This window comes from Colletotrichum navitas, assembly GCF_030913465.1.
Source record: "Colletotrichum navitas strain CBS 125086 chromosome Unknown LY79scaffold_1, whole genome shotgun sequence".
NCBI lineage: Eukaryota > Fungi > Ascomycota > Sordariomycetes > Glomerellales > Glomerellaceae > Colletotrichum > Colletotrichum navitas.
Genome location: NW_026850547.1, coordinates 2013396 through 2040171, shown reverse-complemented (window position 1 = coordinate 2040171; position 26776 = coordinate 2013396). Strand labels below are relative to the sequence as shown.

Here is a 26776-nt window from a genome sequence, read left to right as displayed (position 1 = left end):
GGTGGGCGAAGAGCACCGCAATCAAAGAGTCCAGGTCAAAAATTTCCCAAACCCCCCACCTCGACCTATTTCTACCTGAACCTCAACACATCCCTTCTTTCTCCTGCCTCTCTCCCAGATACCCCTTTTCTTCCTTCTACACATTCTCCAAACCGCAAAAATGGGCTTCGCCGACCTTCTCACTGATGCTGGTGCTGCCAGTAAGTTTCTGCAGCGTTGATTCTCCATTCTTTCTCGGCTGACAATCGAGTCAGTGCTGAACAGCTGGCTCACCACCCGCTCCTACATCGTCGGGTAAGTTGAAAATCCTCTATTCACCGCTTCGCGCTCGAGAGATGTCTTTCTCGCTACACTCTGGCTACATGATGAGGAAAATTGGTCCGTGTTTCGGAGGCAGCCTCAAGACCTGCTATTTGACGACAAAACCAGCACATCGTGCAACTCTGACCCCCGCCTTCCACCCCCTTTTTTGACTGAAAAGCAACCTTGGGCGAGACAATGTCGCTAACATTCGGCACAGTCACACCCCTTCCCAGGCCGACGTGGTCACCTTCAAGGCCCTCCAGTCTGCTCCCGACGCGGAGAAGTACCCCCACGCCGCCAGATGGTACAAGCACATCTCTACCTACGAGAGTGACTTCGCCACCCTCCCCGGCGATGCTTCCAAGTCTTACTCCGTCTACGGCCCTGAGGCCACCGAGCTCCCCGTGAACCCTGCTAAGGCCCCCGCCGCCGAGGAGGAAGACGATGACGTCGACCTGTTCGGCTCTGACGATGAGGAGGAGGACGCCGAAGCTGCCCGCATCCGCGAGGAACGTCTTGCCGAGTACAAGAAGAAGAAGGAGAACAAGCCCAAGGTTGCCGCCAAGTCGGTTGTCACCATGGATGTCAAGCCCTGGGGTAAGTTTCTTTTTCATGTCCAATATGCGAAGTGATGCTAATTTCGTTTCATAGATGACGAGACTCCCATGGCTGAGCTCGAGGCTGCTGTCCGCGCCATCGAGCATGACGGTCTGGTTTGGGGTGCCTCCAAGCTTGTCCCTGTCGGTTTCGGTATCAAGAAGCTCCAGATCAACCTTGTTGTTGAGGATGAGAAGATCAGCTTGTCTGACCTCGAGGAAGAGGTAAGCCTAGTTCGCGTCTCACTGCTTCTATGCAACCCCCTCCCCTTTTCTCAACTACTTTTCATAAATTCCAACTCTTCTTCAATTTCACGTGGTCCTGTCCTATTGCCATGAATCTAGATACTAACCACCTCCCTAGATTTCAGCCATTGAGGATTATGTGCAGTCGGTGGACATTGCTGCCATGCAGAAGCTGTAAGGTGCTTTATGATAGAATGGGAGGGATGATTTCACGAGGCATGAGTTGGAGATGGAGATATGATAATCCATAGAATCCTCACCCAAAACAAAAAAAAGTCGGGCTCAGGAAACGCGGAGTTTTCAGCACCAGCGGAGGCAAATGCTCCGCCTACGACAGAGTGCAGGCTTAAGGCTTTCATGAATACAAATGAGGTTATGAAGACCTTTGAAGAAGTCAAAACAATTTGCTCCATATGTGAAAGCCGTCTTTCCTAGCCAAGTGAGGGGTAAACTCCCGCTGTGCAGCCTTGATGGCCGGCGCAAAAATCTAATGTGACTAGTCCATGAGTGGGTTGCTCTAGTGGGGCAACGCTAAGGGAGGGGCAATTTTTGCTACTTCCACAGGGCTAGACCAATGCGACGCGCCACTTGACTGGTTTGCTGATTCCATGGCCCGTATCTGCATAACCGGCCAGCTTCAACGCGACTCCTGGATACGACACGCGCCAGTCGATGCATGGGGATTGGTTTACTTTCAACCGCTCGACGAAGCACGACACAGCAATTTTCTGACAAACATGTACGGCGACCTAGGTAACAAGCTGGTACGGCTAGACTCGAGGGCGGTTATCCGTTGTGTGTGATGCAGAGGATTAACGCGCTTTGCAGGTGCAACATGCCAAACGAACCCAAAACCTCGCGCATTTACCAGCCTATCAAGCGGAGATGGTACGTGCTGTTACGCGCGAAGTCAGAGACCTTGATAGAGACGTGACGGAGCTACTGGAGCCTTTCCAGGGTTCCTTCGACCCATCTGCAGACCAAGCAACCGCATGTACAGTGCTTGTCAATTACCTTTCGATGCGAAGAAACAAGCGTTGTCTTCTCGCCTACCATCGAACACGAAGTGACAAATTGGAGGAGCTTGCATGGAGAGGAATAGACGTTCTCGATTTGTCTGGACAGCAGATGCGAGGCAACGCAGGATCATCGACCGGAGGGCCTAATGGGAACGTCGATGGGCCCACGAGCAGTCTCAGTCCGCAGGAGGAGGAATACGTGAGGCAATACGGTGACCTTCTGGCAGCCTATAAAGGCCAATGGACGGATATCGACTTGACCGGCAGCTTGGAGCCACCACGAGACCTCTTTATCGACGTTAGGGTCTTGAAGGATGCTGGGGAGATACAAACCGAGTACGGGTGAGTTAAACCGTGTGAGCCTCAGACGGAGATGTATATCTGATTTCGGGGATCTAGCGCCATCAACTTGACGAAGAACAGCCAGTTCTACGTGAGGCAGGGAGACGTGGAGCGGCTCATAGCCCAGGGCTATCTTCAAAAGCTCAGCTGATGAGGGGAGCCAAACCATCAACAACTGGAGATGAGGGCACGAAGAAGAATGTGCCTTCATTTCTCTCGTTCTTGAGGTTCAGTAGAGTGTGGAGGGCGAGGATGTATTGCCGCCTGGGCCAGTCTGATGCGCAGGCGAGATTCCCAACAAACGTCGACATGCACAACAATCCACATGCCACGCGGTGCGCCATCGCTGTTTGAATATTCCAAGACAGTGCGTCAAAGACACTCGACATCTGACCATTGTGCCGGCGTCCTGCGGGTGTGTGTGGCACAAACGTGCAGTTTCAAGGGGTCGGGGAACGGGATTCACACAAGACTAAGCTGACCGCGGAGTCAAGTACCGGTACTACATCGGACTCGAGTGGGGGAATGGTCATAACAAGGGCATGTGGCCCGGGGCATGGTGAGGTCAAGATCTGCAGACCGGATGACTTCCGGGCGGCCGACTGAGGCAATAATGGCTAATTCGGCAACGCACAACGGCCCGCAAACGAGACTGATAGGGCTGATGTAATGGACAGAATCCGAGCAGCGTGGCAAAGGGTATTTCGAACGACGTGCTGGCCGAGACTCCAGCTGAGTTGTTCTTGTCACGTCGTGACGAGCGGAGAGTTGGAGAAAGATGACACGCAAAGGGCAGCAAACGCACACCTCATCGTTCTCAATGGTGCCATTGGTCGACAGCTCGGCTCGCATGGCTCAGACAAGTCGTGATTGTGCGGGGAATGAACATCGGATGTCGCGATATCGGCGGTGGATGAGCTGGAGACCGATAGCGACATTCGACGACTCGGACTGCATTGAAACCCCAGAGACACGCCCACAACTTGACGTGCCTCTTGATCGAGATTTCAGTAGCGCCGCCTCCCGGAAAGCTGCAGCTGGTCATCCATAAGTAGTTCAGTCGCACCCACCCACACACTCAGAGCACGGCACAGCACAAGCCAAGCAAGGCCCGGTGCGCTGCATTGCATCATGCGCTGCATAACGCTCGCCGTTGACCATTTTGACTAACCCAGATTACCTTCTTTATTACCACCTTAGCCCAAAGGGACTGGGGTGATGAAGCGGCAACAACAACTGACTTGCTAATTGTTGTTCCGTTCCGTTGCAGACATTTAGACCCATTGCAGATAATGTCGATCAGTCAATCGATACCAAACATTGCAATTGACAAGTTGTTTCCCCACGAAAGATAAACAAAGAAAAAGAAAAAAAAGAGAGAGAGAGAGAGAGAGAGAAATTTGGACCAGGGGGGACCTAGCCTCGAGCAGGGCACCAGTACTTCAGACGCGAGTTTGGTCTGGAACATGGTGTCTCTTTGAGACGTGATATATGAGAGGATGACAAAGAGTAGTGTTCCAACGTTAGCAGTCTTCGCATCCGATTTAAAGCGGCCCACAGTCCAACATTTAGAGCTTGGGTCGGTTGGCATGGTTGGCTTGGAAGAGGTGAAAATGGTGGCGGTGATGATGTAGAGGGTGGCCCTGGCTTCCGGGGAGCAACGGAGAACTGGAATCCTGGAATCCTGTATCCAAAGTGGGGTGAGGCGCCAGCTTGTTATGGGTGGACTGCTTGGCTGACAGACAGTGGACTGCCGTCCTCTGCCTGCAACGGCTGCAGGTAGGTGGCTCGCTGGAGGGGTTGTTATGGTACGTGCAGGGGTCGTTGCGGTGTTACGTACTTTGTACGGTGCGATTCAAGCACCTAGAGCAGCCTGGGCCGCACTGGGCTGCGCTGGGCTGCGGTAAGGCCGCTCCAAGAAACCACGAGGGATGGGCACTAGCTTGCCGTAAAGAGAGAAGTACCTGCCCAAGCACCCACGCTGATTGTATGTCGTACCTGTAGGAGGCACGCTAATGAGGGGCGACGAGCCACATGCAAAATGCAAATTTGACTTGGATCAAGGTTCGTCCTTCGTCTAATTCCGCCTGCGTGCGAATGTGCCATATTGACGACAACCTCGACCTCGAACTCTGTTCCTCCTCCTCCTCCTCCTCCTCCTCCTCTTTCTCCTCCTCCGCCACTACCACCACCTTGCTCCACCTCTTCCTCCGCTTGGCCAGTTCCATCCACACTGCAACCGTTTTTTTCTCCTAGCATTTGGTTTTCTCGCCTTTGGCTTTTCGCCCACTCGGTCAACTTACACGGGGTTAACCTTGCTCTCTCACTTGTAGATCCAGGCCTCGACTTTAATCCAAATACACTTTGCCGTCTCTATGCTTCTCATGTTTTCCAGGTAAAATTTACAACAACCAGCCGCACCACTGGCTCAGCCACCCGACAATTGGCAGTTCTAAAAGGTGCGACCTTAAACCGAGGTATCTACTTGCCGCTGCCAGCCGACATAACCGTCGGCTAGCAATGTCATCCCCAAACTTTGGCTTTTCTCCATGGCGGAGAAGAGCCGCATCGCTGAGCTCCCAAAGGACCGGTGATACCAGCAACCCCGAGAACCCGTTGCTCAGTCCAGGTAGAACCTCCCAAATGGCCGATTCACGGATACTGTCGTCATCAGTGAGCTCCAGTCATCGGGAGCCGATCCGTTCCTTCATCCACGGCAACGTGAGGGGCCATTTAGGCAAGCTTCCCGTACTTGGCACACGAGTCACACACCACTGACTTGTACGTAGCTCCCGTCGACAGTGCCCAGTACGCCCGCAGTGTGCGCGAAGACACAGCAGAGCTCGCCTCGTACCTCTTGTCCGACAAGAAAACGGGCCAGAGCCCGGGGTTTCTCTCCCGTCAACGATCGCAGTCCTCAACTCTCGCTCGCGAACCAGCAACTTCGGACAACGAGGAGGAAGGTGAGGAGATTACACATGTTACGAGCTCCAAGACCATTCCGGAGGCCTCCGAGCCATCCTCGCCGGATGAGGATGTTGAAGGGATTCCCGAGGACGGCCCATCCATCCTGACAACCCTACTCAAGAAGTCACCCCCTCAATCGCACCGCGACCCGTCATTTGAGCCCCAACTCGAAGCGTTGGAGCCATTGGAGCCATTGGAATCATCCGCCCCTGAACCGAAGCGAACGCCATCCACGGAAAGACCGCTACGAGAGGCACGGCGGTCGGCGACAAGAGTTGCCAATGGGTCCACTGAGCGCACACCGCTGATTTCCAGATTGTCATCTGACAGTTTTGAGAGCTACAATACGAACGGGACCACCGACGGAATTGACATGGAGGGACAGAAGCAGAGACCTAGGAAGAAGTGGCTACGAGGTTTGAAGGACCTGACTGTGAACGTGGAGGAGCACATGGCTCATGGCATTCAAGTCATGACGAGTCCCAAATTTTGGGACCATAGGGCGCTTTGGCACAATGCCGTGGTGGCCCCCGCATCTTGCTTGCCGGCTGTCATTGTTGGCTTGCTACTCAATGTTCTCGATGCCCTGTCTTACGGTGAGTCTCTTGCCAGCTGCGATCATTGATTCATCTGACCTGACTCGACTAGGCATGATTCTATTCCCCCTGGGCAAGCCCATCTTTGCCAATCTGGGCTCAGCGGGCATATCCATTTTCTACGTTAGCACCATTGTTTCCCAGTTGACTTTCTCGACTGGCAGTATTTTTAAAGGGGGTGTTGGCTCTGAACTGGCACGTTGATCTCTGTTCCGACCCTTGACTCTTTACTAACCCATTTATAGATCGAGGTCGTGCCGTTCTTCCATAATATGGCACAAACGATCACGGACCATATCGGTGAAGACCAGCCTGATGCTGTGATTGCAACAACGATTGTATCGTACGCGATTAGTTCCATGATGACCGGCACAGTCTTTTATCTCATGGGCAAGTTCAACTTTGGTTACATGGTTGGCTTCATCCCGAGGCACATATTGATTGGGTGCATCGGAGGTGTCGGCTGGTTCTTGGTTGCCACAGGATTTGAAGTATCCGCCAGGATGGACGGCAGCCTCGAATATGACATGGATACTCTCCATAAGCTGTTCCGAAGCGACACGGTACCCCTCTGGGTGACACCCCTTCTGCTCGCCATTGTGCTTTTCTACAGCCAGGCTCGAGGTGCATCCAAGTACTTCCTGCCACTGTACATCATCTCGATCCCAGTTGTCTTCTACTTTTTTGTATTCTCTTTGGATGCGCTCGATCCCGATTCTCTCCGAGATCATGGATGGATTTTTGAAGGACCACCGGCGGACGAACCGTGGTGGTACTTCTATACGTTGTACAGTACGCCGAAGCTATGCCGCTGGCACTGACTTGTGCTGACTTTTTGACTTCAGAATTTTACCTGGTCGAGTGGGACGCCGTACTGGAGTGCATTCCTGCAATGCTTGCCCTCACCTTCTTCGGTATTCTCCACGTCCCTATCAATGTTCCCGCCTTGGCTCTGCAGAGTGGCGAAGATAATGCCGACCTTGACCGTGAGCTCAAACTTCACGGCTACTCAAACTTTATCTCTGGCATGGCTGGCAGCATCCAGAACTACCTCGTGTATGCCAACACTGTGTTCTTCATGCGATCCGGAGGAGACAGCAGGCTCGCCGGATATATGCTAGCAGCTCTGACCTTTGGCGTTATGATCATCGGTCCAAAGATCATTGGCTTCATTCCCATTATGATGGTTGGCACCCTCATCTTCGATCTAGGCTTTGAGCTTCTTCTCGAAGCCGTATGGTTACCAAGGAAGAAGCTAAAAGTGGCCGAATATCTAACGGTATGCTACGGTGTTCTACGTATCCACGGAAACTAACTAACGTCTCTCTAGGTAATTGTAATCGTTCTGGTAATGGGTATCTACGACTTTGTTATCGGCATTGGCGTAGGCATCATTCTCGCGTTCGTATCGTTGATCATCCAGACATCGAGAGTGTCTGCTGTTCGAGCCAGCTACACAGGCGAAATTGTTGGCTCGACCGTACGCAGGAATCCTTCGCAACACCACTACCTACAGGAAGTTCGTCGCCAGATCCATATTGTGAAGCTGACTGGTTTTCTGTTTTTCGGCACAGTCGTGAGTGTCGAGGAGAAGATTCGTGCTCTGATCGACGACAGTGCCTTTACGGAGAGGCCCATCAAATACCTTATCCTCGATCTGTATCATGTCACGGGCCTCGACTACTCCGCTGGCGAAGCATTCAACACTATCAGCAGATTGCTGGACAGCAAGGGAGTTGTCCTCGTGTTGAGTGGGAAAGACGCAGAGAGCGAAGTTGGCCGTAATTTGCGGGCCATGGGGCTTGGTAACGACAACATTGAAGTTACCTTGCTTCCGGATCTCAACTCGGCTTTGGAGAGCTGTGAAAATGAACTGCTCAAGACGTTGTACGCTAGTCAGGAGGACCTTCGGAAGAGCTCTCGTCACGCACCGACAGCCAACCTCGACGTGCCCGCGAAGCCGGATCGGGCATCCTTCGACATGGTCATCAATTCACCAAGACGCAACCATCTTTATGAAGCCGCTAGAAACGCGCTGGCGAACACGGAGTCGTCAGGCGCAAAAAAATGGCAAAGCTTCAAAGAGCCGTTACGACTGATGCTCCAGATTTTCCAGGGCCTCAGCGACAAAAACGAGGACTTTTGGTTTAGAGCGGTTGGCTACTTTGTCCGGAAGGAATACACAGCCGGCACGGTGCTCTTCACAAGAGGCGAGCCTGCGAAGGGGTTCTACCTGGTCGAGAAGGGCATCCTCCGTGCCGACTACGACTTACCCCAAGGCTCGCTTACGGAAAGCATCGTAGCGGGCACCACCTGCGGCGAATTGCCCTTCTTCTCCGAGACAGACCGAACGGCGACGGTGACGGTTGACAGAGACTGCGTCGCGTGGCGTATGGACAAGGAGGGGTGGCAGAAGCTTCAGAAAGACCAGCCGGACGTCGCCCAGGAGCTTTTGAGGGTATCGCTGAAGCTCACTAGCGAGCGGATGACCTCCATCACTTCATATATCTTGACCATGGCTGGATAGCGCGTCTGATGGAGATTTACTAACCAAACGTTTTATCTATTTCTTAGTTACTGGAGTTGATAAGGATGCTGGGGGAAAAAAAGGAGGGGGGAGAGGGTTTATTTTATCATGTTGGCTGCTAGCCATTAGCGAAGTTTGCTCACATACATCCGTTGCTGGTAGCCTTCTTCTGGTACCTAAGCGCTAAGACGCCGCCTGTAGGTCTCTCTGCGTGAGCAAATAGACTTGTATCAATAACAGATACCGTTGGTATTACATCGTCTTCTGGACTTGGACAGACAGTCTATCCATTGTGAGTCAAGTGGATACATGTCTTGCCCGCATGTCTTGACAAGTTTGAGTACGGGAGCCAATAAAGCCGGCCCTTGCTAAGACTGCCAGCGACTTGTTAAAGAATCTTGGTGTCTCTGCCGCTGCTTGCCTGTCTTGGTGTCATGTGTCTTTCCATCCATACAGCGGCCGTCGCCCCGCATTCCATATACTTCGGCATGTTGACGGTCTGGTCAACTCATACGGATATGCCTATGCTTTCGGCAGGCGGAACTTGAGTACAAGATTGGTCGCCAAGAAAAGGGGTTTGAAAACGGCGCAATGCGTGCCTCGTCCTCGTAGCTGGGCAGTCTACCAGTGGCCAGTCACTCATTGGACAGTATAGTTGGCCGGTTCCTTCACGTCTGGTTATCTTCCATGTAAATTCTTCTCCTGCTTTGTGTGGTGCGAGTGTAATGGGATAAGTCTTATTTGAAGTACGCCACTCTCCCTTTGGAATACATGCGACCAGTAATGATTAGGAGCAGATTGAGCATCGAAATACACGAGAGGTTTGATTATGGTAAGGTGCGAGCACTGAAGCTTCTCGCGAGGCAACACGATAATAGGTGGTATTTTCTCTTGTTCCAAAATCTCGTGATGCTGCCTTTCCCACTCTTGCTTGCCTTGTTCCTTTTGCCAAGTTGACTAGTTACCACAAGACTCGACAGTCACTTCGTGTTGCTTGGCTACATGAACGATCTCCTCGGCCATTAAACAAATTGACCTTACACCGCCTCGGATGGTGGTTTTCCGAGTCCTTTCAGGGAATCTGTGCTAGGAATCATACGTCTGATTGAACCTCAAGGCGAACTGACGGAGTAGGGTAAGTCGTGTTAAATTTGCTGGTCCTGGCTTTGCACGATGCTCCTGGATTTCATGATCTTTCATTTATAAGCTTGCCTTCCGGTTTTTGACCTCGTATTCAACATGCTGAACCCTGTCTCAGAGCACATATTATTCAGGCTTGACTTTCACTGATCGCTCGGACACCGTAGAACTAAGTATTTTTTGAGCTCAGCCAGAGTATTATCAACCTGTTTATGCTCCAGTTTCATCGGAGCCCAGTTGCCGAATCAGTCAGGGAATTTGAGTGCCATGGCATGAGCTTGTGTCAGTTGCCCAAAGATTTTAGAATCGGCTGTCTGAGGTGCGTAGCATAGCTTAATGGCATGTTCGACTCTGAGAAGCATCGGGTTGTAAGATGCTCTATCGGCGCGATCCTCACCGGAGAGACCGAGCGAGATATTGGGCGCTCTGATATTATCTTCACGTCACACCCTCGACCTCCTCAACTCTACCGACCCTTCATCGATGTTGCTGGAGTGGACATGTCTCGGTCTAACAGTTTCAAGTGTGTACTACCTTCATCATACGGGACGTGTTCCCGGTATTTGCTCTTAGGAAGGGCGAGCGATATGCTAGTATGTTAAGAAGAAAGCAGAAGTTTGATCTACATCATCAAGCGTCCAGATACGTCGACTGCAGCAAAGGATGCAGTTCCTGCTAAGCCCGTAAAAAGCAAGCTCGTCATAAAGCTTGCCGATGTGGTTGCGCGGCCGTCAACATCTTCTGAAATGAGTATGACCATGAAGATTGGCCTGCCACCACCTTCGATTTGGTGGTGCCCGCGTCGCCACTGACGACCACGGCCAGCCATCTCGCTTCCGTCTGCGCATATGTATTCCTTCGCGGCGCGCGCCATAGCGGATATACGACGTACGTTAGACCTCTGCCCTCTGACGATTAGGGATATGCATGGTCCGACTAGCTGATGAAGCAAATACCACGGAGGTCGAAGACCAGATCAGAATGGACGGGTTCGAGAATGGCCCAGACGAGCGAAATACCGGCGGCCTCTGCCGGAACACCACGCGTCTTTGTCCTCCTACAATTTTTGTGGAACCCCAGCGGCGAGACTCGTCGGAAACATGGAGGAATCGTCCGCGCTTAACATCCGCACCCCGGGATGGCTCGCCGAGTGCAGCCTCGTCGAAATCTACTTTGATGTACATGCTTGGGCAGTTGGACGTCTTGTGGAACGATGTTCTGTGTGAATTATGGCCACCAGCTCCCGTGGGCTGCTGAGATGCTGCAGCCGGGAGTCTCACTGGCAGCCGAACTCTAACGGCGTCTTGACGTTTGCAGGGTGATATGTTCCGCTTGTGAGCCTCAGGGTCCCTTGGCTGGTAAACAACCAGGACCAGGAAGTGGCGAGAATTGGAACAAGAGAAGAACTGACACTGTATGTCGATACGTATAGTATACGCGACCTATTACCTGTGTTTCGCCGACGGCGAGGACTCTGGTGCTTGCGTCTGGAATCCAGGTGTCTGCTGTGAAGGAATCAAAGAGAAATACCATGGAAACGATACCTGCCAAGTCGGATGAGCAGGTTATGCAGGAACTGGGGAGAACCGATTTCGAAGCCAATCTGCTGATGGTGTGTCGATGCTCTCGGGCATGCCCCGCCCCTTTCCTGACATGGCACCGACGGAGTTATCGCAGAGACTAAGCGACTAAACTATCGAGGAGCACAGCCGAGTTACAACATGGGCAATGGTGAGAGACCTGATGAATCGTGTGGCGGAGCATGGACCGAGGGATTTGAGAAAACAAACGCAACTCATCTTGTTTGTGTGGGGTTGATGTGTGAACCGCCTGATATAGGGTCTTAGCAGCAAATGGCTTTCCAATATGTACATCAGGCCACGTTACTGCATTACGTAGTAGAGATGGGGCATTGATGCTCTGCCGAAGCATACGGTCTGTGGCATCATGATACCAAGCTGGTACTTTCGGTCTGCAGCTAGAACCCAGATCCACCATGTTGTGAGCACGACAACACCACGCAACACAGTACCAAGGGCCGAAAAAAAACCCCTGCTGGTTGTGTACAGTAAAGCACGATTTCACCAAAATGGATTCAAAACATTCAAAATATTGGCGATAAGTAAACTTTTCGTATGACCCCTTGCCGCAAAAGCCCTAGACATTGCATTATCCTTTCTGTCATTTCTAAGGATAGATCGTGGGAAGGGGGGCTGCAACCCTCCAGGACACCACCATGCACGGCGTTGTAGTGAACCAGGCAGCGCAAGGCTTCAGAGTTACATAGTACGCTGGAACGGATCAAGGCTGGGTTATGGGGTCGCGGGCGGGCTTTCGTGTTACACCCAGTAATCTCCGGGAAGCCGGAAAGCCCTTGTGGCGATAGGTGTAATAGCGATGTAGGTATCAACGGTTCCAAGAAGGGGTTCGTTCATCCGAGTCCGTTGGCGTCGACGAGTTGCTGGTATCCTTAGCATGTAAAATATTACCGGAAAAGTCGGGAAATGTACGCCTGGCGCATCGTCTAGGTGATTTGTGTTGGTATTGGTAGTGTCGTTATTATCATTATTGTTATTATTATTACTATCATTATCGTTTACAGGGGCACCGGCACTTGGACCGAGTCTCGCAAATTCACAATGAGCAACGCTGCAGCCCATCTACGTTCAGGAAAGGGAAGAAGAAAACCACCTCTGTTCCGATCCAACGAACGGGATTGGTCGTTTGTAGCTACGAGCCAAAGCCGATGACACTTGACCGGAGAGTTGGTGTCCGCTCACTCTCATGGACAACTCTCTGTCGCCAACCACAGCAATATCAACGCATGTACCTCCCTGCGCTGTTACCTGACCAACATTTATCAAAACGATGCATGAACAAAGACCGTTCTCACTTAGCATCGCTCCCAAATGAAAGTCAAGGCCTCCTTTTGACGCCATGTCATTCTCTCACGGCCTCGTACATCCAAAGTAGATCGCCCACGGGATCGCCATTGTTTCGGTTTGATGTTCATCCCAAACATGACTCCTCCAAACCTGCTCGACTGCTATCCAATCCCGATCCTTCGTCCCAAGTAGCCCTCAGCCGTAAGAGGAAAACAGTCGCTTATCTTGAAACCTTAAGATTCTTGACTACTATGTAGTAATCCAAATCAGAGAAACGAAACGGAATCCCACCTGTCCCAACACAAGCACGAAGCGTGGGAAAGAGAAACATTGAGTGCATGCGACGTCCAAGTCACTCACCTGCTGCCCTCGACGAGGCGTCGTTGCCTCTGCCCTCCTCATTTAGGACCTGTTGGCCAGGTATGTGGTTTGACATCCACAACGGAGACAATCGCCCGTCCAAAAGTATTGGATTTTGCCACCACCACGCCACCCACCCACCTGAATCGACATCCGGAAAGGCGCAGCCCTTTAAGACGAGAGCCCGGACCACGGCCGCCGCCGGACATCCACTGCTCACTCACCCCATACTCCTAACCCCCACTTGACGTTTTACCATCTTCGATACCTCCCGCCGGGTAAAAGGCCTCGTTAATCCTGAAAACACTCGCGTAACACGCACCAAAAGAGACATGAGTAGTCTGCGGTCAATACTGAGCGGCGGTCGCGTGAAAAAGTCAAGGCCAAAACCCAAAGTGACAGCGTCGGCGTCGCCACGGAAGAACAGCGGGACCAGCTCCTCCCGGACCGGAGGCAGCAGCGCCATCGCCATCAAAAAGAAGCCCGTACAGGCGGACGCTGGTTTCGACGACGACGACGACAACGGCGGCGGCGATGATTTCTTCCACGACAGGCTCGATGACGTCGGCCTGGTTGCGGCGTTGGCGACCGACATGTCGCTGCGTGATGTTGTACAGTCCATCAAGTACACCCGCAACCGCATGTTCGGACCCGTACCGACAGAGGCAGCTGGCATGAACTCCACGCGGATTGCCGAAGTGCTCAACTTCCGCAAAGCCGTGCCGGGCATCGTGACGGTATCGCACCTGCACGCGCTGCTGGCCTCCCCAACCGCTGTTGAGCGCGAGGTCGCAGAGTTGCAGCGATGCGGAGCCGTTCGCAAGATCTACGTACAGCGCCGAGGCGGGCTAGGCGAGGCCCTGATCGAGACGCCCGAGCTGGAGGCGATGATAGCGCAGTCCGCGGGGCTGGACGAGGAGGCCAAGACGGCGTTTACCAAGTTCCTCAGAGACAACCCCCTGGCCCAGACGATGCCGCGGTCCGCCTGCGGCCACAAGCAGGCCGATGCCCTGGTGCGCGCAGGGTTCTTGACGGCCAGCGTGCACCCCCAGCATGTAAACACACCGCTGATGAATCTGCATCTGCGCCCGGAGGATCGAGGCAGCTTGATGAGCATCGAGGCGGTGTCCCGCGCAGCCTCCGGCAGTTTCGAAGCCGTAGGCGGCCAGGGTGCAGTACATGCCGCCGGTGGTGGGGGCGGGGGAGGGGCGCTGCGGCGATCCCGTGCCGACGACGCCTCATCCTCGGGGGATGAGTTCACCATCGCTGTGCCGGGGAATGGGTCTTTTTTGAAGCTGGCCACCGCCGCTGTGGAACGTCTCACGCAGCTGTTGTCCAAATCGCAATATAGGGAGATGCCCGTGTCTATGCTCAGAGAGCGATGGGAGGGTGGGGTAGCCCGTGACGAGGCGCGTCTCGCAAGGAGGGCCCGAGGAGAGTTCGCCGGCGTGCTACCAGGTCGGACGAAAAGGTGGAGGGAGTTCTATGGCCTGGAGTTCCACTGGGTGTTGGAGGAGGCAATGGGTGCCGGCCACGTTGAAGTCTTTGAGACGCGGAGCGTTGGCAGGGGAGTTCGTTTGCTGTAATCGTAATCGTGAGACACCCGGGCCCGTGTTCTCTATCCACACAGCGGAGCAAGGACCAGGCTGGATGCCGTAAACACAAAACAAATCCCGCTCCTTCGATGAGGGCGGACGCCGAAGAACGCCGTCGATGAAACGCTCTTGCTGGACAACTTGTGGTGTCGCTTAGCCTCATCCGACACAAGAAACCAGGATGTCATGGCTTGTCCGTCCGAGTGTCGTCAATATCGTGAAGACCTATGGATTCATTGATGCATGTAGTCGCCCTTAACTCCCATAAGCGGTCTAGTGCAACTCACCCGATACATATGTAATATCACGGTACGTAAAAACCCAACACGCGGCACCTCTGCTCTGTGCCACATCTCTTCATGGATTCATAAAACGAACATTACAACGATTGAACCAACATGTGAATAATAACGGTGCTGATGATGAATCGAGCCGGTCTTCCCTTTCTCAGCTCATTCATCTATTAACCTACTTTGGTAACCTTACCCCCCCCTTCTGCCTAAAGAGAGTTAGCCGGCAACGGGCCTGCTCATGAAGTTTCTCCCGTATCCTGACTCCCTGCAAGTCGCCACCGCCTAGCATGGGAATGTCCCGAGGGGCTCGTCAAAGGCGGAAGGCGATGCGGCGCGAGTGTTGTCTAGGTACATCCCAGGTGCCGATGTTTGATCTCCCATGCTTCGCCTAGTCGCAGAGTTGCGCGCTGTTGGCGCAGCGTATGGCTGAGAAGGGCCGCTTTGTAATTGTGACATCGACATAAGGTTCTTGACTCGTGGGACGCATCTGTCGTCGAGCTGGTAACTTGGACGTCAATCTTCTCTCATCCGTTGTTTCGGTTGCTTCGCGTGGTGCTGTCAAAGGTCCGAAGGACTCGGACCTCAACATGCCTCTCCCCATGCTGTTGCGGCCCCCCCCTTCCGAATGGCAGTTCGCGACATAGCGGGTGACTGAGTCGGTGGAAGGAACGGGTAGACTTTGAGGTGATGACTTTGTTTCTCGACACATGCAAAGACTGTGTAGAAAGAAGCTTCATGGGACAGACCCGTCCTCCTGCAGCCGGTGTTCCAGAGTGCCTAAAAGTTGGCAGTTACACATGGCTCCTCGAGTGGCCGCTAACTTGTGGGGGTTGTGATGAAAGATGCAACACAAAGGGTGAAGATGCGCCACGCTGCAAGTTCCGAGTTGAAAGAGAACAGTTTGCTCATGTATCGTCATGAAGAGCAGGGTCCAAGAGTGCATCAGCCACCCGGTTTGCCAACAGATTCGCCTTTTCATTTGCCAGTCAAGACGCGAGGCGCTACAGTTGGACTGCATCCATTAGAAGACACACCAGACAAGGGAAGAAAAGCAACTTGGGGCGCAGTGCGGAGGGCGGGTACCTGCGTAGGGATAGGCGTACAGCCCCAATCGGACGCTGCCTCGGCCAACCGAGGGAAGTAAGCTTGATCGTGCCCCGTACTTTGGCGAAAGCAAGCTTGTGAGATACTGTCCAGCCGGGTCAAATGTTTGCTGTAGCTAGGCATGGTGAAGCACATACGCAACCGTCCTGCGACGTGGGCATGGCGATTCGGAGCCTCGCCAAATGCAACGTTATCGGACGATGACGAGCTTACAGAAGAACGGGAGAACCGGGGCACAGCTGATAGAGGTGCCTGTGAACACAGACATCCGTCCGATATCCCGGCTCGGCGATGCGGTCCGGGGTCGCGGAAGTTTGCGCATCTTTGCTTCTCACACCATCACCCAGTAGGCTAGTATTCTCCTAGACAACGGTATCGTGCGACTTCCCAGCTGACAATGATAGCCAGCCAGTCTTGACCATTGGGGAGAGGAGCCTCGATGGATTGGCGGAACAGGCCAAGACCGAGGAGATTGTTGGAGCAGGGAGTCGGCGAGCCATCGACGAATGAGAGCGAGCCGGGGAATGAGAGAGAGGACAGCACCTAGCGTGCTTGCCGTCACACAGAGAGAGGCTGGAGCCAGCTTCTGCAAAATGTGCATGATAGGTGAAAGCTGTACGGATACATACGTACTAGGGGTACTGTAACTGAGGCCTTGGTGCGGCGTGCCTGGACCAAGCGTGCGCGTGCACGCCACACATGGTAGCCCACTGGCTGGAAGAGGCAGTGATGTGATGGGGTCCGGAAATTACAGCATGGTCCGTCCATGCGGGGAGGGTGCTTACTGTCAATTTGTAAACTACATAACTACCTAGTAGACATGTTTTAATTGCGATCACGATTGGCCCAGCCAACACAAAGTTTCTTTGCCGCGAGAGCTCCGTCCAATTGTCGATCAAAGCATAGCCGTCGTGCACGAGCTCGGCGATGGGGGCTTTCTGCCTCGATTCGAGGGCCTGGTGGGTGGGTGCAGGGTATTGTGTAGTGCACCTACATGAAAGAAACACATCGTGTGATGGGCGGGGACCCCGAAGATGGTCGTGATGGAACAAACCATATCCGCACTTGGGTCGCTGGCTGGAGCCCGGTAAGAGATAAGACAAGCGGAAGCGCAGTGTCTCGTCGTGAGACGGATGCGTTGGGCTGAGCAACGCAAGTCGACTCGACATGTCCTGTAGCAGTCCCCCCTCGGTTGATGTGCTTATTGCTTATTGTTTAGTACTCGGCCAAGAGCACGCGCAGCACATGGGCACCCTTCATAAGGTGGGTGGGTGGTGAGTGCCAACGAAGAACATGCTTCCACAAAGTTTGCAGCGGATGCAAAGGCGGGTGGGAGGGGTAGCACCCGGCGGCCACCACTTCACCTAGGAAGTGCCGTAGTATTATGCAGTGGTGGGTGATGGGTGGCATTTTCGCGAATTTATTTCTCGTGGAATATAATAATCGTTTTTAGTAGTCTAGACTAAAGGGGGTGCTGGTAGGTATTCTGTGGTGGCGCTGCGTGTGCCATCCCGCTAGGCCGGAAAGGGTTAATACTCCCTTGTCCGTTCCTGGGTGGGAAGATGGGTCTTACAGGGAATAGGGGGTGCAGCAGGGGTTTAATCTCCAAGTCTGGGTAGCAATTTGACGATGACCAGGCTAGCAAGGGAAGCCCACCTGGGCTGAGGGTGATGATGAGCGGTGCCTTGGACGGTGTCTGTGGCTTCTGGCTAGTCATTCGATGATGGATCTTTGGGCGACGGGCCAGTGGGGGGACTGAGAGAGAGAGAGAGAGAGAGAAAGAGAGAGAGAGGCATTCGGCGTGTGATGCCGGATGTCTTAGCTTGGAATTGTCGGTGGTGTCCTCTGTCTAGCACTCTTTGCGTCGGATCGAGGTAGGTAGGTAGGTAATGACGACGACGACGTCCGTTGGTGTTAGGAGTAAATGGATGGATGAGGATAGCCGGCCCTGCCCTCCCTCCTCGTCTTTGTACTCTGGTATGATGGGTATCCGTACTACCTACCTAAGCAGTAGGGATTTAGCACTGGGGTCTGAGATGAGAAGATGCCAGGGTAGGTGGAATCCCCATCCCTCCTGTACGCGCGTGTGTTGACATTGCACTGCTTATGGACAGAGACAAAGAGCGTACATACTTTCGAAACCAGGTGATAGTACGGTACCGACACACAAACATGCCCAATTCTCGGACCCATCCCCCATCCCCCATCCCACATCCCACATCCCATATCCCGCATATCTCTCCTCTTGCACATAATCGCAATTTTTTTTTTCTCTTCTTCCTCTTCCTCTTCTTCTCCCCCCTTCTTTTCTCATTTGTCGACAAGGCCTCTCTTGCTCTGTTAACTTTCTTGGTACGGAGTACTCGGGAAGCAGTTCTGAGCTTAATTGATCCGGAAACGGACCTTTCCCTCTCGATCTTCGTATGCCCCGTATCTGTTGGACACAGATACCAAGCAAGGATCGTTCGTAGTCCATGGGCTTTCTGTAGTGGAGCACTCGCAAGCTCCCGTCCAGAAAAAGCAAAGAGACTAATGCTGGGTACGTACACTTGATCCACTTCCTTTCCACTACTGCAGCTCCCTCCTTCCCCTCCTGGCAGACAAGAAACCAATGGGGAGAAGAGAGAGAGGAAGGACCGAAGGAGGGAGCTCGAATCGCTCTGGGGAGGTATTAGGTAGTCACTCAGTCTACCTACCTACCTACCTACCTACCCACCTAGTCGTCGAGGGAAATCAACGTTTATGAATGCGCCTGAGACGGGACAGGAGGTATAATTGGACTGGCCTCGAACGTGCAGTTCATATTACTGCCAACATACCCGACGGGTCTGATAATTACCTACCTAGCCAGTCACTCGCTCACCCGCTCCTTTTTACGCAGCTAGCTACGCAACTCTCCAGGTCACGGCCTGTTTTGCCTTTTTGGATGCAACGGTCATTTCCCGCTTATCTGGCCGTCGACTGCTTTAATCTCACCCAACTGCATCTCTCATCACCACATTCTTTCGCCTTTTTCCATAGACCAACCGTTCCTGCCTCATCTCGCCTCTGGAGAGCGCACGCGCTTTCGCTTTCAAAACGCCTGTTCTTTCGCGCCTTCATCCGCTCCTTTCTCCTACCCTGTCAAGAACAGGCGCACCTACATACCTGCCCACCGCCCGAGATCCGGATCTGCCCCTTTCCAGAAAGCATCGCAATCCTCCGTCGTACCACACTTCGATTCCCTCTGTTACCGCGCTTCCGAATTTGACATCTCGCCGTATCCCGCGTCCTTCGTCCCATTACTGCAACCCTCTCGCTTCCGGTTCCTGGTTCGCAGAGCTCAGACGCCCACTGCCACAGCGAATCCGCGCTCGCGTGTCCCACGCACATTGCTGCCATCGAAACATTTCCACTCGACGACCAACCCCCTTCCAGTTCCACGCCCAGCTCTTTGACTTGCCCCGACCTGCCGCCCCAATCCAGTACCAGTCGCCATCCCAGTCCTGCGACTTGAGCTGCGCGAGACACCGGAGGCACCGTGCTCTGCATACAGACGGAAAAGTAAACCCACGCCATACGCCATACGCCTCAAGCCGCCCACTAGCGTAAGGAAGACAGCTTGACGGGGGGTGGGGAAAAGAAAAAAAAAAACCAACCCACCACCACCTTTGTTTTCCCTCCGCACTCGGTCCAGCAGAGCCCGGTTTAACGCCCCGAAGAACAGCCTACGACCTACGAGACATACGAGCCACCTCAATCGGACCCCCTCAAACCGCTTGACGCTAGGTATCCTTCTTCTACCCCGTTTCGATCCACCACCATACATACGACTATTCACACAACGCTGCTCAATACATCGCGGTAAGTCTTGTTGTGCCTCCCCTCCTTGCTTCAATCCGTTCCGGTCCTTGGGATCGCCTGCAACGTCGGTCCATCTGCAAGTCATGCTCAATTACCCGTGCTCACCGCTCTGGTTTTAATGGTTTACAGTGCACTGACAAGCGTGCTACCAGCAGAGCACCAAATTCCGATGAAAAGCTCCCACGCTACCCTGCACACCCTCAACGCATAATAACGTTTCACACGTCCCTATTCTCGGATTCGCCCAAAGTCTTCAGACATAAGCAGACATAAGCAAACTCGCAGGCCCGTCCACATCTGCTATCTTCGGACGAGTCCAACCTACACGAGAGGTCCCTTATCGACGTTTGTTATCGACGTTATCGACACTCCGACGAATCACCCCTTCCCAACCCTCCGAGTTCATGGACCGACCGGCTTCTTGACTGCACCCGACACTTTAGAAGGCATTCTGCCCCGGTTGGGATTTTGGCTTCTCGGAGATCACGGATCACGCTTCGCAATCGTTTTACCAAATGGCGACGACGCTCCCGCGGCCAGCAAGGCCGTCCAATGGCCCGCCGACTATGGCCCTGCCCGCTCTCCCCGTCGCCAAGACGAGAAAAAGCACGGGAGGCATACCTACGACCACCTCCAAATCCAGCCCGGCCACCCCGAACTCCAAGAGCGGCCTCAGGGCGCCTTCCAGCAGTTTTCTCCCTCCCACATCTCCTGCACCCACTTCAGCACTTCCGCAGCCACATGCGGCCTCTGCCATGAGCAATCCTTCAGCTCGGACATTGCGCAAGACAGTGAGCATCAACTCGTTCCCTCAGCCGCCCCGGGGCGACAACCGCATCAGCAGCCTACCCCCTAGTCCACTTGGTACTGACTCCTCACGGAACTCAACACGCAAATCGAAGGGCTCCATAGCATCCACGTACTCGCAGAGCAATGGCGCGCCGAGTCTGCTCAACAACAGCGCCGAGGGCAAGTCGATATCGAGCGCCAGCGTCCGCATGTCAGACGGTCTCATCAGTATCTCCTCGCCGCCGCAGAGCAGGAGCTCATCGGCACAGGATTCCTACTCGACTTCCGCGACGACGTATGATGACCCTGTCGACACCACTGATAAGAGGTCCTCCAAGCTAGACGGCAAAGGAAATGTTCTTGTTAGCGTGAGAGTGCGACCGGATGCGAGCGGAAACGAAAACACGAAGTCCGAGGGCGAATGGATGGTCGACGGGCGCAAGTCTCTCGTTGCGTACAGAGGAAAGGAAGGCGGTGACTATATCTATGGTAAGCGTCCTCTCCTGCATTTGAGGGCTCATGCTGACGTTGGCCGTTAGATAATGTTTTTACCACGCACGACGACAACAGCCGAGTCTACGACTGCATAGCAAAACGGTTAGTCCGTCGCGTAATGGAGGGTTACCACGGAACCGTTTTCGCCTACGGCATGACTGGTACTGGGAAGACGTTCTCGATGCAGGGAACGGCTTCTTCTCCAGGTGTCATCCCTCTCGCCATCACCGACATCTTTTCCTACATAAGGGAAACACCGTCTCGCGAATTCTTACTCCGTGTCAGCTACCTGGAAATATACAACGAGAAAATCCACGATTTACTGAGCATGTCAACCGGTACTGGGGCTGGTGGGCAGGAAGAAATCAAGTTGCGCGAAGACAGCAAGCGGGGTGTATACGCCAGCCCCTTGAAGGAAGAAATTGTGCAAAGCCCAACCCAGCTTCTGAGAGTAATTGCCCGAGGCGACCAAGCGCGCAGAACAGCAAGCACGCAATTCAATGCGAGGAGCTCTCGAAGCCACGCAGTGGTCCAAATCGTGGTAGAGAGCCGAGAGCGGATACCAGGAAGCACTAGCACTGGTGAAAGTAAACGATCAGGAATGTTGCCCGGCGGTGTGCGCGTGTCGACGCTGAGCTTGATCGATCTCGCTGGATCAGAGAAGGCGGCCGAGTCCAAGGAGCGACGGACAGAGGGCTCGCACATCAATAAGAGTTTGCTCACTTTGGGCACTGTCATCTCCAAACTCTCCGAGCACAAGGACAAGGACGGAAAGGCCGCCGACAAAGATGGGAAGCATCTGCCGTACCGAGACAGCAAGCTGACCAGGCTCTTACAAGGAGCTCTGTCGGGTGGTTCACTCGTGAGCATTTTGTGCACCATTCAGATTGGCGCGGCCGGTAGCGCTGCTTCTTCAAATTCTCACACGTCCGAAACGATCAACACTCTCAAGTTCGCGTCCAGAGCCAAGAACAACATTGTCAGCCACGCCAAAAGGTCGGAGGAGGCTCTCGGAGGTGGTGGAGATGGTGGCGCCAGAGTCCTCTTGGAGAGGTACCGCATGGAGATTCTGGAGCTGAGACAGCAACTCGACATGCAGGCCAAGGAAAAAAACTCGAATCATGCCGACCCAGAAAGAGAACGAGATGCTCTCGAGGAAAAAGCTCGCGAACTAGAGGCCGAGCACCGGCACGAGGAGCAGATGCTTGAAATGCAGCTAGCCCGAACAGCGCTCAAGGAACGGATCGATCACCTTAACCGTCTGATCTTGAGTTCCAAATCAATTGGCGTCAACGCCAGCGGATCCTACAGTGCTCTCGGTATACACTCTCGATCTCCAATGGCTTCGGTAAGATCGTCTTTGGCTACTTCGACTAGTGGTAGACCAATTCTCGAGAGAACCGCATCCATGACATCGGCCTCTTCAACCATTGGCCGTCGGTCAAGCGGTCGGTCCAGCGGAGGCCTCGGAGGCCTGCGCCGATCCAGTGCTGAGGGCGGCTTGGTGATGGGCGAGGACAGCGTCGGCGAATTCGGAGACGGCAGTGCTTCATTGGCGGCCCAGAACCGCGCGTTGCAGGCCGACTTGGCAGACAAGACGAGATACATCCAGACCCTAGAGAAGCGACTGATGCAGGCACGGAGAGCTAGCTCTTCGAGAACCTCCATCGGCTTCTCTGTTCCAAACAAGGCAATCATGGTTGGAGAAGACCACAGTGTGTCGACGCTGTTGAGGGAAAAGGATGCCGAGATTGCCGAACTGAAGGCACGATTGGACGACAAGGATCGCATGCTGGGTGCGTTGCGCTCTGCAGCTCGATCTCGAGACATGGCGGAGGGACATTTTGACGGCAGGACGTCTTCTCTGTACGAACATAGTCCCCCGCCAACGGTCAGCCCGCCGCCAGCACCATCAGCAGCCTCGGCCAAACCTCGCACCAAAAGTGCTGACGAGATGAGCAAGATTCTGGACGAGATGATCCAAGACCATGTCGATACTGGCCATCTGGTCAAGGGAGTCAGAGGAAGCATCCGTGTCGCCAACGACCGCAAGCTCGAGGCTCACCCGGAGCCACCGATGGGACTCGAGCCCCTCAAGAAGACATCGTTCGAAGAGGCCAACGGTGTGTCCATGGTGGGCGTGTAGAACGCTCGCTCTCCTGTGGGATATGTAAGCTCTGTTTGCTCAGTTTGACCGTGAAAGAGGGATAAGGTGACATGGGTAAATGGCGCCTCGCGTAGGCCAGGAAAGGCGTTTGGGAAGGGTCGACAATGACCGGGGTTTCTTTTTATTTTTTTTTTGGTTTTCTTCTTATACCCGACACTTCACTTTTATCTTGCCGTGGTTATCGGTTGAGAAGGCGGCGACTGTCGTCCCGCTCTGTCATGAACCGTATCCGTCGGCCTGTTTTACTAGCATACTGATACGTCAAGGAGGGAAGAACTGGCAGAGGCTTCAATTACGATCACAACGTGCGTCCCCGGTGCATCGAGGGGTCGGGTCACTGATGGCGGAAGAGAACTTCAGTGAATGGCAGGAAAAGCGACGAGGTCTGCCAGCGGCTTTTAATATCGGGCAGATCATTGCGATGGTTCATGTACATCAGGAAGCAGGCCTGGTCAGTCAGCTAATTACGGATGAGCAGCGACGAAATCCAAGAGACGATACTATGTATGATGCATCCTGATGCAGCTGCCCTTGATTATCACCGTGACCAGGATGCGTTGATTGCCTCTCTGACATACAACACCCCTCCGGCAAAATTAGGTGCTGGAAGGGCATATACATCACGGACGATTGTAAGTGTTGACCCGTTTTCAACCGAGGAACGGCGGCGACGCTTGTTTGCTGTTCTGACCTCTCGAATAGGCTGAAAGGGTACTTTTTGCTACTCTCCCTCACCTGTCCCGGCCAAACAAACCTCTGCCGTGCAACAGCGTACGGGTGGGTTGAATCTGCCGCCCCCCCCCCCCCCCCCCCCCCCCCCCCCCCCAGGTTGCGTAAAACGTTGCGTTTGAGGGGTATAGAAGCAGGTCGCCTTACGAGACGGCTTCTACCCGTGGCCCGTGACCGACACGGAGAGAAGGAAATGAGCTTTGAGAGGTTGGACGACAACAGCAGCCAGGGAGAGAGAGGCAGCCAAAGACGACGGGCCGGCATCAGGTCTCCCCCTCCACTTCTCCCCCCTTCGCTTTCCTTTCTCCCATCGTGGTTGCGGGAGAAAGGAGGATGTCGAAAATCAGGGGGGGGGGTTGGTTGCGAGCGACACCGGGTGATAATCTTGCGCTAGATGAAACCCAAAGCTGCCAGCCACAACAAGTGCCTAATTTTTAAGCACTTCCGAGACGGCGCGAGGTTGGCTAGGTACGGCGCGCGTATTACAATCGCAACCCCGGTAGTCAAAGCGGACGATCACTCTGGGACAGTGCCCCGGGCCGCGGCTCGATGAGGCGGATCGTGCAACGAGAGAGAAGAGGGAGGAGGGGGAGGCGAGCGAACAGCCAGTTCCTGCCTAGACTGTATGTACGGAATGGAGCTTATTTCTAGCGTTGTTTCGCCATTTGGGTTTGGGCAAGAGTTTTCAAGAGCGGGCGGGATTGGCGTTTGGGTCAACGGAATATTTGACTAGAGGCTTAGAGGGGGGGTTATTTACTTACCTACATTGACGAAGCGGTTTCTTGCAAGTGCCCAGCCTCATCATTTTTAGGGGGTTCGCGGTAGATGAACGGACGGGCGGGGGTGCACGGTTGATTGTACCTTAGGAAAGGGCACGGGCTTGCAATGAGGGCATCGAGGAAGACTTGGTGACATTGTACGCTCCTCATGAGGTTGGGATGTGCGCTTGGAGTATGAGAGCCACTTTCCGAGGGGGGTTCAATTACAAGAGGCCGATGATTTAGGGCCGCGCTGCGTTGCGCTGCTTGGAGGGCGGGTTGTGCCCTTGATTGTCGTGCTGTTTGCTGTTCAACTCGCAACCTTTGCAAGAGGCTACGATGGGACGTTTCTCGACTGATATCATCTTCCAATGGACGTGTCCGGGTCGAGTAGGGAAACGGGTCATGGTATCACGAAGCTTCTGTTGCACGTCGCAGCACGGAGCGCGCGGACTGACTGACCAGCTTGATTCACGAATAAGGAATGGGCCGCAACAACCAAATTTGGTTTGATTCCCTATGACGTACAAATGGGAGCGGATGGACTATCCTTTCGCCGTGGCCCCGGTTTGCTGATGGTGATCTGCAGAGAAGGGCAAAGAACGGTCAACCTAAGGCGTGGTGAACGACCCTTGCCAAGGTCAGGCCCTGCGTCGTTTTTGCCGTCCCATTTCTCCTGCCTCATATTACGGGGGACGGTCTGTGGCACTTGACGTATTGTTGCCAGCTGATCATCTTTGCTGCCTCCCCGATGTTCAACCTCGTTACGGAAACCTGGAATTGAGAACTTGCTCTCTCTCTCTCTCTCTCTCTCTCTCTTACTTTCTTCTGCGGCTACATGAGTCGTACAATATCAAGCGGTCCGTGTCTCACTTGCAAACGATGGGTTTTCGTTGGCTTCTGCCTTTGACCTATCCGCAAGTCTCGTTTGTACAGGGGTCTCTTTTTTTTTTTAAAAAAAAAAGATAGATTTATTATAAATTTATATATATCTTCTGCATCCGGTGCCACTTTTTCGGAGTTTCCGCGACGTATTGAGCGCGACTGGAAAGCTGGGGTATCCTGTACCTTGGCACCTTGGGCCGCTGCGTCGGCTCAAGGAAGCGGACATGGCGTGCGGAGGAAAACAGACGGGATGGATCAGTTATTTTCCTTTTGTAAACTGCCTCGTCACGCGCAGTAACCAGAGGGGAACATAAGGCTAAGCCAAAAGGGGGGAATCTAAAAAGTTTAGCAACTCGAAAACACAAAGCATTGTGCGATTGAGGGGGGTCCAGAGTCCACGTTCAGTCTTCTGGATACGGAATGTGCACTTAATCACGGTACCTTTCTCGCGTGTCCCTTGTTACTGCATCCGCCACAGGACGGGACGAAAACAAGAACACAGGCCGCCTTCTGTAGTTCATCCCTCTGTTCGCTCACTTCTCACAAGCTTTGGAGGTATGAGAGTACCTAACTGGAACGAGCAAGCCTGAATGATGAGTTGACACTGACATGACAGGTGAAGGGGCCGTCGTTCGTCCACTTGCCTTACCACCGACCGAGGACGAAGAGGATGTGATGACCATCTTCGGGGGGAGTTCGGGAAGGATGCGGTATCCCGTGGAGCCAATGAGAGATGAAATCCAGGGGGCAGGGGCTGGCGGCATATGGCGTACACTCTTAATGATTGGTCTGAGGAATCGGAGAAATGGGGAAGATTGCGGATCTCATCCGAGAGCCCCTGAAGTCAACGGGAGCTCGGCATCTGAGTGGCTGCTTCCTCATCTGCTTTTCCTGAGCCAACCCCCCTTCTACCCCCCGCCCTGAAAGGTTCTGAAACGTCCTAAATCGTGACTGGCGGCCACATGAGATGGGGTCAAGGACCGATCTACGGTACGCTACTGGCTGCTGGTGCTAACCCATTAGGCCCAAAATACCCTCACGCAACCAGGAAGGTACTACCGGTATGTAGGTGCTGGCACAGCAGGTAGCCCACATGGACGACCGGCTTGCTTCCCCTTCGGTAACCAGCTTGGGGAT

General features: G+C 53.7%; 10 protein-coding genes across 10 annotated transcripts; 7 read left to right on the top strand and 3 right to left on the bottom strand.

Annotated features, from left to right (window-relative positions):
- The first annotated feature begins 28 nt into the window (after positions 1-28).
- On the top strand, positions 29-1544 carry LY79DRAFT_534122 (elongation factor 1-beta). The gene is made up of 5 exons (XM_060556402.1): positions 29-200; positions 255-294; positions 521-900; positions 955-1124; positions 1264-1544. The coding sequence occupies exons 1-5, from the start codon at positions 161-163 to the stop codon at positions 1321-1323; spliced, it is 690 nt and encodes a 229-aa protein (XP_060421092.1). The 5' UTR covers positions 29-160; the 3' UTR covers positions 1324-1544.
- Positions 1545-1882: 338 nt separating this feature from the next.
- Positions 1883-2657, top strand: LY79DRAFT_585951 (uncharacterized protein; the record flags this gene model as incomplete). Its single annotated transcript, XM_060560563.1, has 3 exons — positions 1883-1909; positions 1974-2506; positions 2564-2657. 3 exons carry the CDS (start codon positions 1883-1885, stop codon positions 2655-2657), a joined length of 654 nt encoding a protein of 217 aa, XP_060421091.1.
- Positions 2658-4601: 1944 nt separating this feature from the next.
- On the top strand, positions 4602-8846 carry LY79DRAFT_699074 (cyclic nucleotide-binding domain-containing protein). Its single transcript, XM_060564885.1, has 6 exons — positions 4602-5243; positions 5296-6069; positions 6122-6264; positions 6315-6861; positions 6915-7348; positions 7400-8846. The coding sequence occupies exons 1-6, from the start codon at positions 5027-5029 to the stop codon at positions 8594-8596; spliced, it is 3312 nt and encodes a 1103-aa protein (XP_060421090.1). The 5' UTR covers positions 4602-5026; the 3' UTR covers positions 8597-8846.
- A 1637-nt stretch (positions 8847-10483) lies between these two features.
- Positions 10484-11476, bottom strand: LY79DRAFT_25026 (uncharacterized protein). The gene is made up of 2 exons (XM_060551845.1): positions 11148-11476; positions 10484-11086 (listed from the first exon to the last, which is right to left on the bottom strand). The coding sequence occupies exons 1-2, from the start codon at positions 11267-11269 to the stop codon at positions 10630-10632; spliced, it is 579 nt and encodes a 192-aa protein (XP_060421089.1). The 5' UTR covers positions 11270-11476; the 3' UTR covers positions 10484-10629.
- Positions 11477-13313: 1837 nt separating this feature from the next.
- Positions 13314-14567, top strand: LY79DRAFT_574863 (serine-threonine protein kinase 19-domain-containing protein; the record flags this gene model as incomplete). The annotated part of the gene is made up of 1 exon (XM_060559645.1): positions 13314-14567. One exon carries the CDS (start codon positions 13314-13316, stop codon positions 14565-14567), a length of 1254 nt encoding a protein of 417 aa, XP_060421088.1.
- Positions 14568-15991: 1424 nt separating this feature from the next.
- Positions 15992-16783, top strand: LY79DRAFT_25070 (uncharacterized protein). The gene is made up of 2 exons (XM_060551853.1): positions 15992-16323; positions 16382-16783. The coding sequence occupies exons 1-2, from the start codon at positions 16095-16097 to the stop codon at positions 16618-16620; spliced, it is 468 nt and encodes a 155-aa protein (XP_060421087.1). The 5' UTR covers positions 15992-16094; the 3' UTR covers positions 16621-16783.
- Positions 16784-18613: 1830 nt separating this feature from the next.
- LY79DRAFT_24912 (uncharacterized protein) lies at positions 18614-19259 on the top strand. The gene has a single exon (XM_060551834.1). The coding sequence runs from the start codon at positions 18720-18722 to the stop codon at positions 19221-19223; it is 504 nt and encodes a 167-aa protein (XP_060421086.1). The 5' UTR covers positions 18614-18719; the 3' UTR covers positions 19224-19259.
- LY79DRAFT_24858 (uncharacterized protein) lies at positions 19260-20113 on the bottom strand. Its single transcript, XM_060551828.1, has one exon. It carries the CDS (start codon positions 19899-19901, stop codon positions 19296-19298), a length of 606 nt encoding a protein of 201 aa, XP_060421085.1. The 5' UTR covers positions 19902-20113; the 3' UTR covers positions 19260-19295.
- Positions 20114-20331: 218 nt separating this feature from the next.
- LY79DRAFT_574862 (kinesin motor domain-containing protein) lies at positions 20332-23246 on the top strand (the record flags this gene model as incomplete). Its single annotated transcript, XM_060559644.1, has 2 exons — positions 20332-21094; positions 21145-23246. The coding sequence occupies 2 exons, from the start codon at positions 20332-20334 to the stop codon at positions 23244-23246; spliced, it is 2865 nt and encodes a 954-aa protein (XP_060421084.1).
- A 1407-nt stretch (positions 23247-24653) lies between these two features.
- On the bottom strand, positions 24654-25865 carry LY79DRAFT_676610 (uncharacterized protein; the record flags this gene model as incomplete). Its single annotated transcript, XM_060564469.1, is given in 4 exon segments — positions 24654-25271; positions 25283-25528; positions 25577-25588; positions 25823-25865. The coding sequence occupies 4 exon segments, from the start codon at positions 25863-25865 to the stop codon at positions 24997-24999; spliced, it is 576 nt and encodes a 191-aa protein (XP_060421083.1). The 3' UTR covers positions 24654-24996.
- Positions 25866-26776: the final 911 nt, after the last annotated feature.

Excerpts from the sequence above, each read along its gene's own strand:
- LY79DRAFT_534122 (XM_060556402.1), top strand. The coding sequence starts at position 161 with ATGGGCTTCGCCGACCTTCTCACTGATGCTGGTGCTGCCA. Across the intron at positions 201-254 it reads CACTGATGCTGGTGCTGCCA|TGCTGAACAGCTGGCTCACC; the intron begins GTAAGTTTCTGC and ends CAATCGAGTCAG. Across the intron at positions 1,125-1,263 it reads TGTCTGACCTCGAGGAAGAG|ATTTCAGCCATTGAGGATTA; the intron begins GTAAGCCTAGTT and ends CCACCTCCCTAG.
- LY79DRAFT_699074 (XM_060564885.1), top strand. The coding sequence starts at position 5,027 with ATGTCATCCCCAAACTTTGGCTTTTCTCCATGGCGGAGAAGAGCCGCA. Across the intron at positions 5,244-5,295 it reads CAACGTGAGGGGCCATTTAG|CTCCCGTCGACAGTGCCCAG; the intron begins GCAAGCTTCCCG and ends ACTTGTACGTAG. Across the intron at positions 6,265-6,314 it reads GGGGTGTTGGCTCTGAACTG|ATCGAGGTCGTGCCGTTCTT; the intron begins GCACGTTGATCT and ends ACCCATTTATAG.
- LY79DRAFT_25026 (XM_060551845.1), bottom strand. The coding sequence starts at position 11,269 with ATGGTATTTCTCTTTGATTCCTTCACAGCAGACACCTGGATTCCAGAC. Across the intron at positions 11,087-11,147 it reads TATACGTATCGACATACAGT|GGACCCTGAGGCTCACAAGC; the intron begins GTCAGTTCTTCT and ends TTACCAGCCAAG.
- LY79DRAFT_25070 (XM_060551853.1), top strand. The coding sequence starts at position 16,095 with ATGGTGAAGCACATACGCAACCGTCCTGCGACGTGGGCATGGCGATTC. Across the intron at positions 16,324-16,381 it reads CTCACACCATCACCCAGTAG|CCAGTCTTGACCATTGGGGA; the intron begins GCTAGTATTCTC and ends AATGATAGCCAG.
- LY79DRAFT_24912 (XM_060551834.1), top strand. The coding sequence starts at position 18,720 with ATGCGCCTGAGACGGGACAGGAGGTATAATTGGACTGGCCTCGAACGT.
- LY79DRAFT_24858 (XM_060551828.1), bottom strand. The coding sequence starts at position 19,901 with ATGACTTGCAGATGGACCGACGTTGCAGGCGATCCCAAGGACCGGAAC.